At 39.9% G+C, this 21,625-nt stretch overlaps 1 protein-coding gene across 8 annotated transcripts in view; it reads right to left on the reverse strand.

Annotated features, from left to right (window-relative positions):
- Positions 1-21,625, reverse strand: part of MAP2K5 (mitogen-activated protein kinase kinase 5) — a 271,133-nt gene that overhangs the window by 106,504 nt on the left and 143,004 nt on the right. For all 8 annotated transcript variants that reach the window (XM_019441682.2, XM_019441683.2, XM_019441680.2 and 5 more), the window contains exons 14-16: positions 12,561-12,634; positions 11,546-11,596; positions 1,265-1,336 (exon numbers count right to left, since the gene is read on the reverse strand). In XM_019441682.2, the coding sequence (XP_019297227.1) occupies positions 1,265-1,336; positions 11,546-11,596; positions 12,561-12,634 (197 nt within the window). The remainder of the gene's footprint in view (positions 1-1,264; positions 1,337-11,545; positions 11,597-12,560; positions 12,635-21,625) is intronic.

The following is a 21,625-nucleotide window of genomic DNA, read 5'->3' on the forward strand; positions in this document are numbered from 1 at the left end:
GCAAAGGGAATTTATATTAACAGTAAGGCCTGAGCTCCACAAATCAAAAGTACAAGTTTCTCTCAAAACAGGTTAACTGAACAAGCCCTTCAGGCTTCTGCTGGGAAACTCGGTTCTGGGCTTCTGTCCGCCATTATTGCTAACTGCTCAGCTGATGCATACATACTGTATTTCCTCTTAGATTCTCTTTTGTGAAGAAGCAGAAGAATATAGTTTAACAAACACCGATTATTTTTCCTTTCTTTCTATAGTGCAGGTGAATTGAGTCTAAAGATACTTCCTTATAAATTCAACTGCATTCATGTATTACAAAAATCATAGAAAAAAGTATGTATTTGACCCCAAAAAAGGTGATAAAAATGTGACTGCAACTCTACCCGTGATCTTATTTAAGGACAGTCCTTTCTACTTTTTTTAAAAAAATCCTCCTTCCTCTGAATCAACGTAGGTGAGAAACAATTCTTGAAGTACTGGAGAGGATCCAGACTCTATCCTAGTGCAATTCACATTGAGCCAGATGTCTTTCTAATAGAAATTGTACATATTTCCTTATAAATCAATTGTGATTATAAGAAACCTTAGCGCAGAGTTCTTGTGGGGTGACATGTAGCACACTAAGATAAAGTCCATTCTAAATACAGCTATAAAGAGTAAAGACATTAAAACTGTGCTAAATACATACCCCTCTCCTCCCCCAGATCATATCATGCCCCATCCCCCAACATGTGAAATGACTATATTGGAGCAATGTGATTTTTTTCTTTCTAAACAAACATATAGAATTTATACATCCAAATGAGTAGGACTGCACTCTTTAAAGTAATCACCGTTGGAAGTTACATATGCATTCCAACAAGGGTACCATTACCCAGAACTCTGGAATCTTTTATTATAATGCAGGCTCTAGTGTGCATAAGGATCACCGGGGAACATGTTAATAATGCAGATTCTTAAAGATTTGGATTTAATTAGTCTTAGATGGGAGTCTGGGAACCTGTATTTTTAAGAAGCTCTCGAGGTAAGTTTTGTACAGGTGATGTGTGAGAAACAGCACCTCTGAATAATCCATTCACAAGCCATTCGAGGATATCAAAATGAGGACTTTAGAGTTAAACTCTATGTGTACATACACATAACTAATAGAAATTGTACACATTTCTGTGTACACAGAAGTTTATTTTTAGTTTTTTCAAAATCTTCATTCTTCTTGATAGAAAATATTAGGACAGTTACACACAGAAGCATCTATTTGCAAACAACATACCTCCATGAAAGAGATTCCTAAACTCCAGACATCAGAATGGATTCCATACTGCTCCCCGGAAATTCTTTCAGGCTGTAAGATAACAGAAGGGAGCTTGTGAGTTGATGGAAGCTAGTCCATGTTTGAAACACTAATATGGGTCTGGCTAAGGCAGGGTGCCATCAACATTTCATGACACTTTATGAAGAGCAAAACAATCTCATGTGTGTATATGTGTGTATATATGTATATGCATACTAGATAGGTAACATATAGAAATTGCATAGGTAATACAGAATCTCACTGAATCCTCACAAAGTCCCTGTGAAGAAAACTTTATTACCTCTATTCTAGAGATGAAGAAAATTAAGGCTCATATTGGTGAAATCATTTAGGCAAAGTCCTCAGCTAGTAAGTGAGCTGAGATCTGAACCCAGGGTCCTCTCCCTCCAAATTCAGTGGTCTCAGCTGTGAAGTGAAAAACTACATAATATTACATAATGTTATCACTTATTTGCACTTTGAGAAATGGGTCTGTATCACTAGGGATATTTTTATTTTTATTTTTTTAACTTCTTACTTGGAAATAATTTCAAACTTCCAAGAAAGTTGAAAAACTACGACTAATAAAAAAATCCATATTTCCTTTTACCCAGATTCACCTACTGTTCAGCAATTTTATTCCAATTATCTGGGTTTCTTTTGATATGAACCAAGGAACAGTTTGAAAGGTCCATTTGGGACAACTCGTCCTCCATTTAAGACGTGTAGCAAATACCTGGTCCGGAAAGCCACTACATGTACTCTCTATACTTCAAAAGGAGTAGTTTCATAGTGAAGTGGGTGCTGCCTGGTCTTCTATCCTTCTAGGATCTAGCATTCAGTAAGGTACTTCACAGAAATCTTTTGAATGAACACAGGAACACACAAACAGAAGTCTCATGGAGGTAGAATGGTCAGTCAAGGTCACAGAGCCGGTCGTGGCAGGGCTAGGATCATAACCCACACCTCCCGGCCCTCAGGGCACCATTCTGTTGTTTGTACCATCCCCGGGGGTCTTGATGGTCACCAATGGCATCAGCCTTCAGGAGCTTTCACGGGAGCCCTGAAGAGTACCTGGGGCCACACTCAGCCTGGTCCACTGCAGATGGAGGAGGTGAGCACCCACCAGCCATCAGCAGGGGATATACCAGGGGGGTAAAAGATGTGAGCAAAGTGCTTTCAGGTGAGTTGGCACAGTCCTACATCTCAAGGAGTTGGCTTAGCTGGGACCCAGAACTTCGTGACCTACTTTCTACTCATACCCATCAGGCTACCTCAATATACTTAACTGCCTTCTCCTGGGACCACCTGCCATAAAATTACATAAAGCCCTATCCTGAAGTAGCAGGTGGATTGTCTTATTTCCCTTCTTTTATTTATTTCTTTAATCTGTGAAACCCCTTTCCTACCAAGAACCATTCTTCCCAAGGGCCACGTGTCATGTGACCATTTCTCCCAGCTGATAATAGATGCACGCGGTCATCCCAATCCCCCAGTACTTTAACTTTCACATTCAAATCCCCCACACCATCATTTCTGAAGTTCCTTGTTCAGACATGAATGAACCCATTATCCAGTTCCAGCTAGTTCAATAGGTACTAGGATGAAAGCAGCCAGTTAGTTACAGGAATTACCATCACTATCATCATCATCATCCACACGACCGCATGCATTTATTGAAGAATTTCCCATATGCCTGGCATTGTGTGCTAATGCGTGTCTCATTTCGGATTCATAAGTACCCATATTAGATTGGTACCATTATCATCCTCTTTTAACAGATGAGGAGGAGGAGGTACAGAGACGTTTAGTTTGCACTCACTACATACGGACAGCAATAGCTATCATTTGATGACCAGCTAGTATATTGCAGACACGGGGCTACTTTGCATTCTCTACGTTTTTTCACAATCTTGCAAAGATTATTACTGCCCTCATTTCACAGATGTAAAAACTGAGGCTTAGTAAAATTAAGTGGCTTGCTGAAGTCTAGAGCTGTGGATCAACATCAGGCGTACTGTTTAGGAACACAGCCAGGATTCAAACCCTGGTATGCCTGACTGCAAAATCAGGGTTCTTTCCACTGTGTCACACTGCCCCCAGAACCAGGAGTCAGAAGAGCCACACACTAATCTTGATCTGATCAGTATTTCTCAAAATATGGTCTTCAGACTAGCCATCAGAGAAGTGACTGCCTGAGGTGCATATTGTAGATGAACCTCCTGAATCAGAATCTCTGGAAGTGGTTCAGGGGATCTACCTTCTAAAAAATAATTTCTCTGGATGATTCTTTGGTGTATACTTAGCTTCAGTCACTAAACATTTCCATGTTCCCTGCAGAGGCAATGACCTATCTTCCTCTTCTCTGCTTCATGAACATTTCTTTTATAGACCCCTGCCATGGGCCACCTTTCTTTGGTGACACATTCCCGTACTTCTCAGGAAGAATTACAAATTCTTGCCTCTGTCCTTCATGAAAATGTTGTTTGTATTTTTAATATTGATTGATTGCACGGTGTTCTAATCATCCGATTACTAGCCTGTTTCTCCCAAGAGGCCAAGAGAGTGTCTTATTCATATCGTACCTAGTACCATGGCTGGCACGTAGCCAGTGCGTGGTCAAGGTATGCTGCCTTGAAGGAATGTAATACATGTTTAGTGCACATTTGGTTTTAAGCATGTGCCAATTATTAAGTCCCCGGAAGTGTTCTACTAATATAACTTCCCCAATATTACTGCTATTCATGCCCATGAAGAAACATCCAGCAAACATGAAAATCCTAAAATCCTCTAGAACTCTTTATTTTATGTTATTTTATAAAAAAAAAAAACAACAACCTTTTTAATGTTTATTTATTTTTGAGACGGAGAGAGAGAGAGAGAGTGTGAGTGGGGGAGGAGCAGAGAGAGACACACACAGAAGCTGAAGCAGGCTCCAGGCTCTGAGTTGTCAGCACAGAGTTTGACGTGGGGCTTGAACTCAGGAGCCGTGAGATCATGACCCGAGTCAAAGTTGGATGCTCAGCTGACTGAGCCACTCAGCCACCCCTAGAACTCTTAAAGAAATAACCAAATGTTGCCTTCCTGTCTGTGTCTTCTCTCCTTTCTCCTTTTCTTCATCCCACTAGCTGACAGTTATCAAAATATAGCACTTCATTCAGCGTACAGAATAAGCAAACAAAAGTCGAGCCCGCATACAAAATATTTTGACAGGACCAACGATAAGATTAAATACATTCATAACATTTGCCCACTTAACTGTTTTTTTTTTTAAGCTTATTTTTACTTATTTGAGAGAGAGACAGAGAGCGTGTGGGGGAGGGCGGAGAGGAAGACAGAATCCCAAGCAGGCTCCACACTGCCAGCACAGAGCCAGACACAGAAACTCACAAACCGTGAGATCGTGACCTGAGCAGAAACCAAGAGCCAGATGCTTAACCGACTGAGCCACCCAGATGCCCCTGCCCATTGCACTTTCAAAACAAATGCAAACAGGAAGCTGAAAATAAAGCATACAAAAAAATTAAATTAAAAAAGAAAAAGGGAGGAAGCGATAATGGTCACAGATATCAGGTGGCAAATAGGAGAGCTCCTTAAGGAGTTCTCACAATAAGCTAACAAAGCAAGATCACTGTTGTGGTGCTGTGCTCAAGCATGAATGCTTAGTGAGAGTCGGGAGCCAGCTCTACGGGTCTACCTCAAGAGCTGGTACAGTAGATACGGACTGGGAAATGCGCCCAGGCCCCTGAAACTGACACAGCACAAGATAAGCCCCAATACATTTTGAATTTATGGAGCCAGGACTTGATGGCCTGAGGCTGCACGATTCAAATCTGTTCTTATACTTGAAGCCAAGGTGGTCTGCCCTGTTCTCTCCCCTCTAAAACAAAACAAAACCAACCACCAGGTACCACACTACTGACAGAAGATCTGTGATGGACATTTTGCAGTTGAAAATCGAAAGCTGGGTTACTTCCTGACATGGCAGCTGTCACCAGTGTGGAGAGCTAAATAATAGGAAAAACATGACTCCCTGTCTGAGGCACGTCTGTACTGAGGTTTAAGTGTAGGAGGAAAAGTCCTGGTCTATTCTTAACGAGAACAGTGGTGATGATATAAAAAGCAGATTTTATACAGGATCTGAAAGGGCAGTGGCCCCAAGCTGTACTCTCCACTCCTGCCAGCCACCCTCTGTGACTTGTTATTTACCCAGGACCCATATTTAGGTGACTCACTCTAGAACTATCTCTACACAATACCCCAGGACTTGTCAAAATCAACAAGATATCAAGGTACATTCCTAATCTCTTCTGATAAAGAATTTCTGCTCAGGATTACACCACTCAGTAAATTAACAAAAGTATGCACAAATACTTTAGGTTAGTAAGCAATCGAAATACATATCACAAACAATAGGCATTTTTTAAATAATTTTTTTAATGTTTATTTAATTTTGAGAGAGACAGACAGAGAGAGAGAGAGCGAGCATGAGCAGGGGAGGGACAGAGAGAGAGAGAGATACAGAATCTGAATCAGGCTCCAGACACTGAGCTGTCAGCACAGAGCCTGATGCGTGGCTCAAACTCGTAAACCGCAAGATCGTGACCTGAGCCAAAGTCAGATGCTTAACCGACTGAGACACCCAGGTGCCCTGGGGGGGATTGTTTTTTAAGCTGGCAAGATCCCTGTGAATAGTACAGCCTATCGGTTACCCAAGAGTCTGGAGTGGGACGGTTCTAACTCAATCCTATCTTCCAGTTCACAAATTCTCTCTTCTGCTATATCCAATATACTAGCAAGTAGTGAGTTTTTAAATTTTAATCTAGAAGTTTTGAGATTTTATCCAATCTACCGTGTCACTTTTAAAATTTGTGATTTGAAGTCTGTACCCTGTTGCTCCTGCTGGTTCTTTTTCATATTGCCTTGTTTCCTTGTGTACCTGGTTTTTTGTTCACTACTTGCTAGTTTTTGGTCTTGAAAAAATTTGAGAGATTCTCTGAGGCTTAAGGAAGATGTGCCCGCCTTAAACCAAGTTCTTAGCATGAAGCTCCTTTTCCAACTCAAGTCATGAATACAAACAGGCTGCAAATCTGTGTCAGTTAGTCTATGGCCACAACTCTCCCCCTTCTCCTTTTCCCCCGGCTTTTCTGCTTGGCTCTGAGAAGCCTTCTCTTTTGTTCCCTGGACTGGGGGAGGAGGAGCAGCTCTGGCTCTGGTTTGCTCTTACACTGAGAGCGAGCCCTTCAGGCTTCCAAGATGATACGGAGAAGATCTCCACGGAGACCTTCTGCGTTAGGAGGACGCCCGCATCATCGTTAGCGGTGGTACAGGCAGATGGCTATACCTACTTCGTCAGGCAGAATGAGCTTTGGTGTGCCAGATATTCCGCTTTCCTCTCTGTTGCAGGAGTCCACCTAAAAATTGTTCTAGGAGATTCCCATCGTCTTTTTAGCTCTTCAAAGCATTTGCGATGGTTTTTAAAGTATTTTACCTAGCATTTTTCAACAGAAGAGTTGGTGCGAATAACCTAACCTGCTGTCACTAGAAACTAGAAGCTGGTGTTCTAATTAAATCTTGACTCTCACTACTTGGCTAACTCCGAGATCCTGGGCTAAAGTTATTCCACCTTTGGTTACCTTATCTGTAAAATGAAGACAATGATAATATGTATGCTTCATGGGGTTGTGTGAAGATTAAATGAATCCATGCAATGTACTGGATTCGATACCTGTCACATGGTGAATGTGACTTCTACAAGTTCCACCTCTGAACACGCCTGTAAATTGTTAGCAGTATTATTTTTTAATGACTTAGGACCTTAAGAAAGCTGCCCTTTTTCCTAGTTATCATTTTCTTACACCATACACTTTAGATTATAGAAGAACGAACTGAGATTGCACATGCAGGGCTAGTTCTTTGAGTTATTTTCTTTTCAATATCTGAGCAGCCTCGCTGACTGTATTTGAGTAATCTGGGGGCCTTCTATGCCTTATAATGCACGTAGGACACTTAACCTAAGAAGTTAAACACTCTGTTTGTAATCAGCGAAAAGTCGTCTTTGGAAGGCAGCTTTCATGAATGAATTCATTCGTTTCGCAGGGTGTGGAGGCCTGGATACAGAGAATGAGCAGAATAAACACTGCTCCTCTGGAGATCGCAGTCTGGATCGGGAGAGACCGACATAATCTGGACAGAGTGAGGGGCACAGCGGTTAAAAGTACAGTCCCTGTAGACTTGAGTACTTAGGTTTGAACCCTGGTTCTGCCACTCATTAAATGTATGAACTTGAGTAAGTTACTCAACTTCTCTATCTCTGTTTTTCATCTGTACCATGAGAATGATAATATTTACCTGATAGGGTTGTTGTAAGGATCTAAAGCATTAATATACATAAGAGTTTAAAAGAGTGACTGGCACATGCAGCTAAATACTAGCTCTTATTATTTGTCATTACCACTGTATGAATACAAAGTAAGAAAAATGGATGTAAGGGTATCATACTAGCTCATCTCTAACTGTATATTCTCACAACTTATCATTTGTCCTCTACCGCACTTCCTGTCCCCAACTATGTCCCCTTACCTTCTATTTCTAACGTCTCAGCTCAACCCTCCACGGTGATCTCTTCTATAAGTACCCTTTCACATACTGCTTTACATCAAATTTGTACACTGTATGACTTCTTACTCTCTAAATGTATATTTGATACAACGTAAGTCTTTATTACACCACACATAATGTGGCCACATAACAATGCCACACTTCTATTCTTGCCCACATCGTAGGTGGATTTGAGTGGTTCCACCATAACCTGGCTGATGGCATGAAAGTGCTCAGTAAATACTGGTTGATTAACTCAAGGCACTCAGTTTCAGATACAGCTTTCGCTGGCATAGACCAGAGGCTGGCAAATTTTTCCTGTATGTGACCAGAGAGTAAATATTTCTCCCTCTGTGGGCCATATGGTCTCTGCCGCAACTGTCACAGGGACTCCACTCTGCCACCGCAGTGCTGAAGCAGCCACAGACAACCCCAAGCAAAAGGTCGTGGCCACGTACCAATACAACTTTTGTTTCTTAGCCGATTTGCTTTAGTTTGAAATACTTATGGATTCACAAGTTGAAAAAACATATACAGGGAAGTTGTGCACACTCACCCAGGTTCCCCCGATGGTAGTTTTATAGTACAGTATCATGGGGTATCAGGCAGGGATTAATACCCAGAACAGAATAACAAATGTTATTTCCATCTTTCCCCACTCCCAGCCTCTAATCTCACACCAATTAGGTAAGTACGTGGTCAACGAGAGCCTCCTGAGTTATCAGGCTATCAGTCTTTGCTTTCTAGGTATCTTATGCTTTTTACAGCTTGAACCATAAAGCTGATGACTAGAATTCACTCACCCGAGAAGCAAAGCAATTTTAGCTCTGCCAACCTTAGCTAACATTTCATAATTTCAATCCTCACATATTCAATTAATAGATGGATGCATCACACTCATCCATAAACCAAGAGGAAAAAAGGTAATTTCTTTAATGTACACCTGGGAAAGACGACTGTAATCTAGATTTGTACATTCAAACATAACGCAATTTAATTATTAGAGCAATTTAAAGCTACTAAAAACATGACAGGTAGAAAACATGGTGCGTAGATGAGAAGTTGTTTCTTTTCTTTATTTTAGAAAGAGGGAGTGAGCGTGAGCAAGGGAGAAAAGCAGAGAGAGACAGAGAAGAGAGAATCATTTAAAAAAATGTTTTTTATGCTTATTCATTTAAAAAAAAATTTTTTTTTTAACGTTTATTTATTTTTGAGACAGAGAGAGACAGAGCATGAACGGGAGAGGGTCAGAGAGAGGGAGACACAGAATCTGAAACAGGCTCCAGGCTCTGAGCGGTCAGCACAGAGCCCGACACGGGGCTCGAACTCACGGACCGCGAGATCATGACCTGAGCCGAAGTCGGCCGCTTAACCGACTGAGCCACCCAGGCGCCCCTATGCTTATTCATTTTTGAAAGACAGAGAGAGACAGAGCACAAGCAGGGGTGGGGTGGTGAGAAAGGGGGACACAGAATCGAAAGCGGGCTCCAGGCTCTGAGCTGTCAGCACCAGGGCCCGATGTGGGGCTTGAACTCATGAAGCACGAGATCATGACCTGAGCCGAAGTCGGATGCTCAACCGACTGAGCCACCCAGGCGCCCCGAGAAAAGAGAATCTTAAGCAGGCTCCATGCTCAGTGTGGAGCCTGACAAAAGGCTCGATCCCACCACCGTGGGATCATGACCTGAGCTGAAACCAAGTCACACACTCAGCCGACTAAGCCACCCAGGTGCCCCAAAAAGTTGTTTCATTTATAATTTTATTCCTTAAAAAAAATTTTTTTTTAACATTGATTCTTGAGAGAGAGAGAGAGAACTGAGTAGGGGAAGAGCAGAGAGAAAGGGAGACAGAGACTCTGAAGTGGGCTCTGCAATGTCAGTGCAAAGCCTGACATGGGGCTTGAACCACAAACTGTGAGACCATGACCTGAGCCAAAGTTGGATGCTCAACCAACGGAGCCACCCAGGTGCCCCTATTCATTTTTTTTTTTTTTTTAACCACAGCATTCCATATTCTTTCAAAGACTGAAACTATGGGATCTGGTAGGGATTTATTAATGGTTTGGGTTTTTTTTTAAAGTTTATTTATTTTGAGAGAGAGAGAGAGCAAGCACGAGCAGGGGAGGGGCAGAGAGAGAAGGGGTGGGGAGAGAAATCCCAAGCAGGCTCTGCACTGTCCACAGAGTCTGATGTGGGCCTCGAATCCACGAACCGCATGATCAGGACCTGAGCTGAAATCAAGAGTCGGACGCTTAACTGACTGAGCCACCCAGGTGCCCCAGGATTTATTAATTGTAAAGGTGGCTCACCAATCTCAGCTAACCTGGTAGCGCCAAGAGGGTGATTATGTTTTATGAAAACAGATACGATGACTTCAGGGGTTAATTTTTTTTTTCACATTACTTAGAAAAATGAGAAAGAATGAATTTTCTTTAAAAACCAAGCAGAACAAACATTAACTATTCTGGTATTTCAATATAAAAAAAATGGTTTCTACTGTTCTGAGGAGGAGATTCAGAGTAACATCTTTTTATTATCAAGATAATATATGAACTGAGAGTAAGATCCAGGTTTCCATCCAACTAATGTGTTTAACGTCATATAAAGACCATGGGGTTGGGGCACCTGGGTGGCTCAGTCGGTTAAGCGTCCGACTTCAGCTCAGGTCATCATCTCAAGGCTCGTGGATTCGAGCCCCATCTCAGGCTCTGCACTGACAGCTTAGAGCCTGGAGCCTGCTTCAGATTCTGTGTCTTTCTCTCTCTCTCTGTTCCTCCCCCACTTGCATTCTGTCTCTCTCTCTCTCTCTCTCAAAAATAAACATTAAAAAAAAAAAAAAAGACTATGGGAAGTAAAACAGACTAAATAAATCTAGAATCCTCATTAAAAAAAAATGACCTTAAGGTGTTAAAACAAAACTTGGCTCCAAAATGATACTAGATAACCTTCCTGCTTGTTTCTCCACTCACTCTTGAAATGATTGTGGAAACTAATTACAGCATTTGTGCCCCCCAAACTTCCCTTAGTTAAAAGGTAGGAAAAAGGAAAAGGTCTAAGTCAAGTCCAGCTTGGGTCTTTGAAACAGCTCTATGCTTCTAATTTTTATACTTGGTAAATTTATTTCAGAAGAGTTAATAAATTATCTTATGACAGGAATGAACCCAAGTAAACAGAATATAGGTGTATAAGTTCGAAAAACAATTTCCTGCTAAACCTTTACATTCAGAGATCCATAAGTAAGAGCTGATCACATCAATAATTTAATTCTGATCCAGTGACAAAGCATGTTTGTATTTCTGGAAAAAACAGCCAATCTTATTGACTGACATTTTGGGATACTTGAGGGTTAATTAAATAAGCCATGTGGCAAAGCGGCCAATGTGCTGTAAGGTGCAATTTTTCTGTAGGATTAAACTTCAAAACTCAGCAACTTCACCCTCGAACCAACTAGTTAAGTCAACTAAACAGATAAGTTGGTAGCTCCTGGATAAAATCTAATGCCTTTTAGAAAGACTTAAAAATCAGATCATGACTGGATTGACTTTGTAATTTATGATCTGTTAGGATAAAGCTGTGGAATTAATTCAAGAATTCTACATTACCAAGTACATAAAGATAAAGATGTTGGTTTTAAATGTTATTTTTGCATAAGTTTACTTACCGCCATATAAGCATTTGTTCCAACATACGTCTTGGCTATAGAATTCACCAGCTATGAGACAAAACAGTCTGTTAGAACAATATAAAGATAATGTGGAAATAAAATGGGCAATTATTCCTCATTTAACCTACAATCATCATTTCTATAAATCAACTAAAAATTATGTAAAAGGGAACAAATTTATCTACAAAGGCATTAAAAATGATTAAATCTCTCTTTTCTTTTGAATGTGATTTCCAATTTAAACAAGCACAGCATTACAGTTTATAGCAGATAACCTTAAACAATTCACTTAAGCAGGATGCTTATCGCTTTAGTACCCCAAACCCGCCTGATATAAAAAGTCAATTTGAAGTAGAATTTGAACACACTCATTTTTCAGTCAGATGGCTCAAGATGTGAATGGCGCCCATGCATTGCTAGAATGAAACGGGCACTAAATACGCTGGAGGGATAACAGACTTTGACAACTCATAATACAACGATGACCTTCGCTTTGGTCTTCGTGTTTGGCTGGGAGTAAAGGTGGCTGCAATTCAAATCAACATCACAGCACGCTCGTGGGTCACTATCACCGGGGTTCTCAGGGGAGGCCCAAAATGGAAATTAATTAAAATTTGTGCTGCACATTGTAATGGCCCTCCACTATTGTTCCTCCCAATATTAATTTTTATTGTGGGCCAGTTGGGCTCCCCAGGCACAGCTCCCACTCTGCCCTCCCTTTTGTCTGGTCAAAACGCTTTCATATCAAAGCTGCATCTCAATGAAGTTTGCTATTCGTAAGTAGTAATTACAATATCAGCAGTTTTTACTGTCATTAAACAATGAACAATCATATTCTGATGAAGGAAACTCGCTCGGAGATTAAAAATGAATAACATGCTCCCAGCCGAGGAGAAGATGCAGAGTTCTGTTTGTCTGGCAGTGAGGTGATTTTTCAATCCGAAGAGTAGACTGAAAATAAAAAGTGAATGTTGCAGACAGGAGAGCAGATTGGGAGGAAAAAGAGACCTACCTGAGTGCTAACTCCAAAATCACACAGCTTGACCTGTCCTCTTGTGTTTACTAGCATATTGGAGGGCTTCACATCTAGAAGGGGACCAAAAAAGTCCATATAACTAAGTCTGTATCTACAGTGCACGTTTAAAAAAAGCACACATGCACACCATACCATATTGCAGAAATGACATCATCTGTTCAACCCGGAATTCTAATCACAAATTTAATGCAAAGCATTTTATCTGGAGGCAAAATGTAAGGTCCTAACTCCTTCACTTCCAACCATTTCTGGTTTCTATGGAAGCAAGGGTTTATTTCAAGTGAAAGTCAAATAAAATCTTGGCTTCCAACAACAGTAAATACATCCATCATCCTATCCCCAGGCTTTCAGGAAAAGTAGGTAGATAAGAAAATGTAATCTTGCAAAGAATTTGCACAAAAAGGTTTGGCTTTGCTGTTGATGTGAAACTACTCCTCCCATCTAAGAAGCAGTAAGGCCAACGGGAAGCCAATGAGAAAAAAAATCACTCATATGTTGCTGGTAACGGGACATATCTATATGAAACAATGACAAAATTAATGCACTATTGCTATCTCCTGGTTTTATGTGACAAACGCTACTTCAGATAACACTCAGAAATTGGTCTAAAGGCGAGGGTAGATGTGTGTGCATATATGCACTTACTGATCATGGTTTCATTTCTCCTTCTCTCCCCTTACATCACTTTTGACTGCTGTTACAGTTAACAAAAGAATTGACATAGCTTTTGCCAAGGCAGTCAGTTGCTAAATAATAACACAAAGGGTTTCTGTGAAGCATTGTCAGTGACAACAATGAGCCATTTCAGGAATTCCGGGAGCCCACAAAAACCATCCAAGCAGGATAAGAGCACACCACTGTTGACGGTACAGAATAGCACCTGCTTCAACATTTCATCTTCAACTGCGAAAGTGGTCTGGAACAGACAACTTGTTATATTTAATACAGCATACAACCTGCATTACCCCAAAACTGAACAAGAGACTCAACTTTTTATGTAACATTTTTAAAAGACATGTGAGTATTCTCACCCCAAGCCTTCACTTTGCAAAAGAGTACCCTAACAAAGTATCCTGCCAACAGTAGGTACTTAATCCAAACTTCAAGTTCAAACTCAGTAAACAATTACTGAACTCTACTTCCAATGTGACAGGCAATGTGCCAGGCACTTTCTCATACATGTGCTCATTTGGTGTCACTTGGCTGACACTAGAATGTAAATGGCATGAAGGCAGGGACTTTGTTTCTTTTACTGACTACTGTATTCCCAGCCCCTAGAAGAGTTTCTGGCATATAGCAAGTGCTTAATAAATACTTGTTGAATGGATGAGAGAATAAACGAATGGAAACCATAAACACAAAGCATTATTTTATGCTGATGATTCTATTTCAGTGATCAGGGTTAGCTATAGAACATGTCTCTGTCGCATGACCTTCATACAAGACATACTATGTACTATCTTTAGAGGCACTCTATGAAAACAAGTTAGCATGCCTACGGCTGGTATAGGTTCTTTTCCCAACTAGTCTTTCTGCCTCCAACCTTCCTCAATTTGAACATAAATCTTACACACCATCGTATTAAATATCCACTTTTACTACATCATTTCTCTTCTTGGTGAGGAAGTAAAATATTCCCTGACCTCCCCCGCCAGCCTGAATGTGAACTCCTAGTTAGCATAATACATACACATTACAGCACCATTAGACATTCAATAAATGTTTGGTGAACTGAAAGAAATGTTAGACTCCACATACGCGGGTCTTATTTTCCAAATCCAATTCTCATTACAGGCACTCAACTTAGAATATTTTTCTTTCGGACAACCTACTCTTTTATATATTGACATCTTTAAACCCCTCTTAAGCTGCCACATCAGATGGAGACAGTTAATGAACAAATATTTTGAGCTCCTGGAAGACGGAGCTGCCTGGAAATCATGAGGTATGCCAAAATTAACAAATCTTTAGCTTTAATCAGATACACTTTTGACTTAAGTGGATCAATAGAGAGAGAAACAATAAAACAAGAGAACTGCTAGATTATACTCTAAAAGGCAGGTGTAAATAAGAACTTCATTGCATTTTTCAGCTAAGGACATCATTTTAAACTTACATGCCAGCCTGCTCTATGACTTTTGCACGTTCACCTCTCAGCCTAGTTCTCAGGAACACTTTATATGTGAAAGCAGTAAACACCAGTCATCCTCATGTCAAGCTTTGTACTCCACCTGACCATTTTAATCATTGTCTCGATAGAAACAAAACCCTCCATCACCAAGCCTTTGTTCATGCTGCGTGTTCCCCTCTCCCTTCCGCTCCCAAGTTGAGAAATCCTTCCTCGATATGTCCTGACTGAATCTTGCCCATATTTCAACGCAAGAACCCTCTCTCCCTGTTGCCTTGACTACTCAGGTCAACAAAGTCATGGCTTCCTCTGAACTGCTAATGCATTGACTGTCTGTGCCATTTGTTTGGAACTAAGCATGTGACACTGTTTGACTCGTAGTTATTTACCATATTTACTGGTGGAGGTGTCACCACCCCAAGTAAGAAGTTCACAGGGTAGGAAAAATGCTTCACACATCCTTGTGTGCATCCCTTCCGACAACAGTGTCTTGATCACTGGTTAATGGCTTGTTAAACAATATACTAAATTTGCTAAGTACTCCCCTCACACTAATATCTGGAGACATCGCTTGAACACAACAGACTCCTTTAAACAAAACCAATGGATGTAGGATAGGAGGCAGAGGATCTGTGTTTTGGTCTTTCTGGCCCTGCCACAAACTTGGCATGTGCATTTCACCAGGCAGGTGACGTTTTAATTTCTACCACTATAGGGAAATAGTAATAGCCATTCTGCCAATCTTAAAGAACTGTGGGGACTGGATGAGATAATAAATAAACTGCGCCCCCCACCCAAAGGAATGTAAAACTGCTTTTAAACTGTCAAATATTCCATAAATACAAGGTACTATTATCCATTGGTAATCAACCGAACTGTTATACAACAAGTGGGGTATTTTGACATATTTAGGAAATAGCTTGTTGTTACTGCAGCAAGTTTTACCTGTATTTGAGTAAATGCTAGCTGAAAGAAGGTAATTCCCAAAGTGTAGTAAGTAGAACTATAAAACCAATTTAATGTTTATGAGGATGCATTCTGGTCAGATCATGTGCACACATTCTTCAACAAGGCTACTGGTCTCTCTGTATTTGTGCTTGCCTATTACAGTCTGTGTTAAACACAGCAACCAAAGTGATCCATTTATTATTTTTTTAATTAAAAAACAATTTTTAATGATACTTTTAAAACTAAATCACCCCATGTCACTTCTCTGCCTAAAACCTAAAAGGGCTTCCTACCTCAACACAAAACACGGCCCTACAATCCTCATGATAGTCTCTGAGGCTGTCTCCGAGCTGGTCCCCACTAACTCTGTGCTCATACCCTTCCTATTCCTCTCTCTGCCCAAGCTGCTTCCTTTCACTGGCCTCCTTGCTAGACCTGTTACTGCTTTGGGGCTCTATCTCCCTGGAATACTCTGATCCCATACATATACATGTGCATAGCTTGCTTCTTCATTTCCTTTAGGTTTTTAACTCACATGTAAAGAAGCCTTCCCCAGTCACCCGGTATGAATAGCAATCTCTTCCCACCCCAGACATATATGTAAATCTGTTTCTCAGTCCCTCCGTCTCGAAGGGAACCTACACAAACACAGAGAGTAGATGTTTGGTCACTACTATACCTAGACTGGTGTCTGGTACTGACAAGAAATGATAGTTGTTGAACAAATGGTGAATGAATGTTATCACTACTAAACAGATGGACAAACGTGCCCATCCAGAGAACTTGGCCTGAGAAGGAGCTAATCTTTTCCCACCTAATGGCATATACATTTCACTACTAATGAATACATTTTTAAATGACATTTTTCATTCTGGAAAGAATCCACAGTTGTTCAAAAACACTTATTCAACAAGTATTGACTGACACCTTAACAAGTGTCTGATATGGTAAGTAATGTGGAGAGAAAATGAGTCAGACCCTATCTGTGCCCTTCAGGCCAGTGCAGACTGAAGACCTGTTGGTATATTCTTTTACCAAAATAGAGCACATGAGAGTTCAGGATAACCACACTGCTTATGTATAATCTAAATGGGATTCTCCTCCTGAACAACTGGTATGCTTCCTATAATAAAAACAATGATAATTATATACCTAAAGAGCTCCCAAGCTTGGCTGTGCATAAAACCCCCCACAAAACTGAAAAAACAAACAAACAAACAAACCCACAAACAAACCACAAAATTCCAAAACCAACTTTTTTGAGTTTCACCTCAGATCTACTGAATCAGAAATCAATCTAACACAGCCTGGTCTTCAGACCAGCATTTAGAAAAGACTAACATAACTTGCTATATTGCTTCCAACTTATCTGCTATACAGTTAAGAATATCTGAAGAGAAATTTCTTCTCTACTTTTAAAAATCGATTTTATTCATTAAAAAAACAATTTTATTGCAATCATTTTGAACTCTGAGTGTGACAAATGTAAACATCCACGTATCCACACCACAATCAAGATATGAAACATTTATGTCGCCCCAAAAATTTCCCTGAGCCCCTTTATTTTTTTTATTTATTTTTTTTTTAATTTTTTTTTTCAACGTTTTTTATTTATTTTTGGGACAGAGAGAGACAGAGCATGAACGGGGGAGGGTCAGTGAGAGAGGGAGACACAGAATTGGAAACAGGCTCCAGGCTCCGAGCCATCAGCCCAGAGCCTGACGCGGGGCTCGAACTCACGGACCGCGAGATCGTGACCTGGCTGAAGTCGGACGCTTAACCGACTGCGCCACCCAGGCGCCCCTCCCTGAGCCCCTTTATAGTCAACTCTTCTCTGACCCCTGGCAACCACTAACTGGTTACTGTTGTTATAGTTTTGCCTTTTCTACATACATTATAAATCCCATAATATGCTGGTTACTGTTTAGATGGTATATCTGTCATTAACATTCAAAGTTGATATGCTGCAGACAGTACACAGTTGGGTCTTGCTTTTTTAACTACATGACAATTTGTGCTTTTAATTGGAAAATTTAGACCATTTACATTTAATGTAATTATTGATATGGTTGAGTTCAACCTTACCATCTCACTATTTGTCCCATCTGTTCTTAGTTTCTTTTTTCTTGTCTCCTTGCTTTTTTTTGGATTATTTGTGTGTATGTGTGTGTGTGTGTGTGTGCATGCACGCGCACGTAAAATGAATCCACTGATCTCTACCATGGGCTTATAAGCCAGAGGCTGGCAACCTTTTCTATAAAAAAACATATTTCAGGCTTTGAAGGCCATATGGTTTTTGTTATCACTACTACTCAATTTTGCTATAGTGTAAAAGCAATCATAGGCAAAACATAAACTAATGGGCATGGCTGTGTTCCAATAAAATTTTGTTTATAAAAACAGGCAGTGAGCCAAATAGCCTGCAGGCTAAAGTTTGCCAGCCCCTGTTTGAAGCTTTTTTTTTTTTTTTACAGCTGCTCTAGAATTTGCAGAATGTTTAACTTCTCACAGTATACTTTCAAGTAATATTTGGATATTTCATTTGTAATGTAAGAACTTACAACAATACTTTCATTTTTTCCTTCCATCCTTTGTGTACTGTTACATATCTTTTTTCTACATGTTATAAGTTCCACAATATACTCTTTATTTTTGCTTTAATCTTTTAAAGACATTTAAAATTGATAAAAAAGTCTTTTATAATATCTACATGTTTACCATTTCTAATGCTATTTATTACTTTGTGTAGGCCTAATCATGCATTTGATACCATTTTTGTTCTGCCTCAATAACTTCAACATTTTTTTATAATGTTGGTCTACTGGCAATAAATAAAAAATTTTCTCTTCTTTTTTGCCTAGAGAAGTCTTATTTGTTCATTTTGAAATGTATATTTAGCAAACAGAACTCTGGATTGATAGGGTTCCCATCCCTAAACATTTTCAGGGTGTCCTTCCATTATCTTCTGGTTTGCATAGCTTCAGACAAGAAGTCTGCTGTCATTCTTATTTTATTTTATTTTTGTTCTACTTGTTTTCTCTGAATTATTTTAAAGATTTTTTAAATCACTGGTTTTTAAATTTTTTATTTTGTTGCATTTTGGTATGGTTTTGTGTTTATCCTGGTTAGGGTTTGTTGAACTTCTTAGATCTATGGGTTTATGGGTTTCATCAAATTTACAAAATCTGGAGTCTATTTTTTCAAGTTATTTGTTGTTCCTTTTTTTCTCTCCTTTCCTTCTGAGACTTGAGACTCCATTACACATATATCCTAGATTTCCTGATACTGTCACAAAGGTCACTGAGCCTGTGCTAATTTTGTTTTTTGTTTTTTGTTTTTTTGGTCTTTTTTGCTCTTTTGTTTTTTTGTTTTTAGTAATTTTGGATAATTTCTGTATTTCTAACATCAAGATCACTGATCGCTTTTTTCTGTGTGTCTAATCCACTGTTAAGTCCATCAAGTGAAATTTCTATTTTAGATATTTATTTTTCATCTCTAGATGCTCCATTTGATTCTTTATGACTTCCATTTCTCTCCTCATAATGCTCATGTTTCCCTTGAGATCCTTGAAAATACTTATAACATTTATAGTAACTGTTCTAAAGTCCTTGTCTGCTCAGTCCATTATCTAAGAGTGTGGGGGTGAGGGGTGCTGTTTACATTAATTTTTTTCCCTCCTGGTTATGATCTTTCATCCATTATCAGAAAAATTCTTTGTTTACCTACTAATTCTTATTCAGATGCCAGATGTTGCGAATCTTATTAAGATCTGAATTTTGTTGTAGTCCTTTAAAGAGTGTTGGACTTGATAACAGCAGGTAGTTACCTTATTTGCAGATAGCCAGATCATGTTGAAGCTTATTTTAGACTCTTTATTCATGGAGAGCCTAGAGTAACCCCTACTGTAGGGTTAGTTTAGCCCCACTATGAAAGCATGACCCTTCTCAAAAGTCTCTCTTGAATGCTCCAATGTATTCAACAATGTCTCCCCACTCTAGCTGATTCAGATTTTAAAAATTCCGAACCTTGTATAAGCTTTGGGAATTGTTTAGCTTATAGTTCCCCAGAAATATTCTTTCCAAGACAGTACTTTGTCTAGCTTTGTAACACTTCACCCTACAAATGCACAGAATATTTGGCTAACAACTTGAGGAGACCCTAATACAATTTCTTGAGTTCTTTTTCTGCATAATTCCTGCCTCTGTAGGGCTCTGCCCTGTAAATTCTAGCCATTTTGCTTTCTTGACCTCCAAACTCGGCCTCTTCAGCTCTTCAGACCTTTGGGCTCTGTCTAGGTGCCCTCTCCCTAAGCTCCACTCCAGAAACTGCCTCAAGCAGAAAGCTTGGGGGATTATAGAGCTCACTTCATCTGTTCACCTCTTCTCAGGGATCACAGTCCTGCAGTGCTTGTTATCTAATGTCTGAAAACAGATGTTTAATAAATTTTGTCCAGTTTCCTAGTTGTTTTTGGTGGACAGTTAAGTCCCATAGCAGTGATTCCTTCCTGGGCAGAAGTGGGAACATCTCTTTATTTAAAAATTCTTGTCTTTTCATCTTTTGTTCATTGTTTTGACCTGATGTTGTAAGTTGTCTTAATTTTTTTTTGTTTGTTTGTTTGAGACAGAGAGAGTGTGTGAGTGGGGGAGAGGGCAGTGGGAGAGAGAATCTTAAGCAAGCTCCATGCTCAGCACACAGCCCAACAGAGGGCTTGATCCCGTAACCATGGGATCATGATCTGAGCCAAAAATCGAGTGTTGGACACTCAACTGACTGAGCCACCCAAGATCAAGAGTCACATGCTCTTCTGACTGACCCAGCCGGCTGCCCCTCAAAGCTGTTTTTGAAATAAGGAGGGTATAATATTAGGGCTTTATTTAGTTAGGCTGAATCTTAATTCATGTGGCAGAATTCGAAACAAATGTAATCTCTTTTAAATGTTGGAATGAGGATTGCTCCTTCAATTTAAGTTTCACTTCAGCCGAATAAGATATTCCACCTTGTATCTGAGGTATCAACAATCCTAGTATACAGCCACTGAACATATTACTTCCGACTTAACACTTAAAACATATGAATTCAGCAACTCTCAAAAACAGCTCCTGGAATACTGAAGTGATGTTTTCAACCTCATTCCAAGCCATAAACATGACAGATTAGGCAGAGAGCTTCTTTTAAGTAAGTAGTTATATCTATGCTTATTAAACATTTTGTAATGTTTATTTTTGAGAGAGAGAAACAGAGCATGAGCAGGGGAGGGGCAGAGAGAGGGAGACACAGAATCCAAAGCAGTCTCCAGGTTCTAGCTAGCCATCAGCACAGAGCCCAGCACAGGCTTGAACTCATGAACCGTGAGATCATGACCCGAGCTGAAGTCAGACGCTTAACCGACTAAGTCATACAAGCGCCCCTCTATGCATATTTTAATGTAGTCTCAAGTTATAAGAAACAAACAGCAATTGAAAGCATACAGTTTTTTATTCAGCTCACTTAAAAACACCATAGCCTTTCTTCTGTAAGCAAAGCACAGAAAAGACAAGTCATTAAAGTGAGTGATTATAAATGGCAATCATCAGGGCAGATGTAAGTCATTTTGGTTTAATCAGGCCATTAATTATTAGGGTTTATCAATTAGTTTTATTGAAGGCAAGGGAGCTTAAATGAATAGTAGAGCATTGATTTTAACTGAGACATTTTCTCAAAGAAAATACAAATGAAGTGTGTAAAATTACAGGTCCTTTTCATACCACTAAAAAGAAATAAGCTTCAGGGCGCCTGCGTGGCTCAGTTGGTTAAGTGTCCAACTCTTAATTTCATCTCAGGTCATGATCTCAGGGTTCATGGGTTTGAGCCCTACGTCAGGCTCTGTGCTGTCAGATTCTCCAATAGAGCATCTGGGATTCTTCTCTCCCTCTCTCTCTGCCCCTCCCCTGCTTCCACACTCTCTCTCTCTCTCACAAATAAATAA

Source organism: Panthera pardus, unplaced genomic scaffold (assembly GCF_024362965.1).
Source record: "Panthera pardus isolate Hobbes unplaced genomic scaffold, ASM2436296v1 HiC_scaffold_24, whole genome shotgun sequence".
Classification (NCBI taxonomy): Eukaryota; Metazoa; Chordata; class Mammalia; order Carnivora; family Felidae; genus Panthera; species Panthera pardus.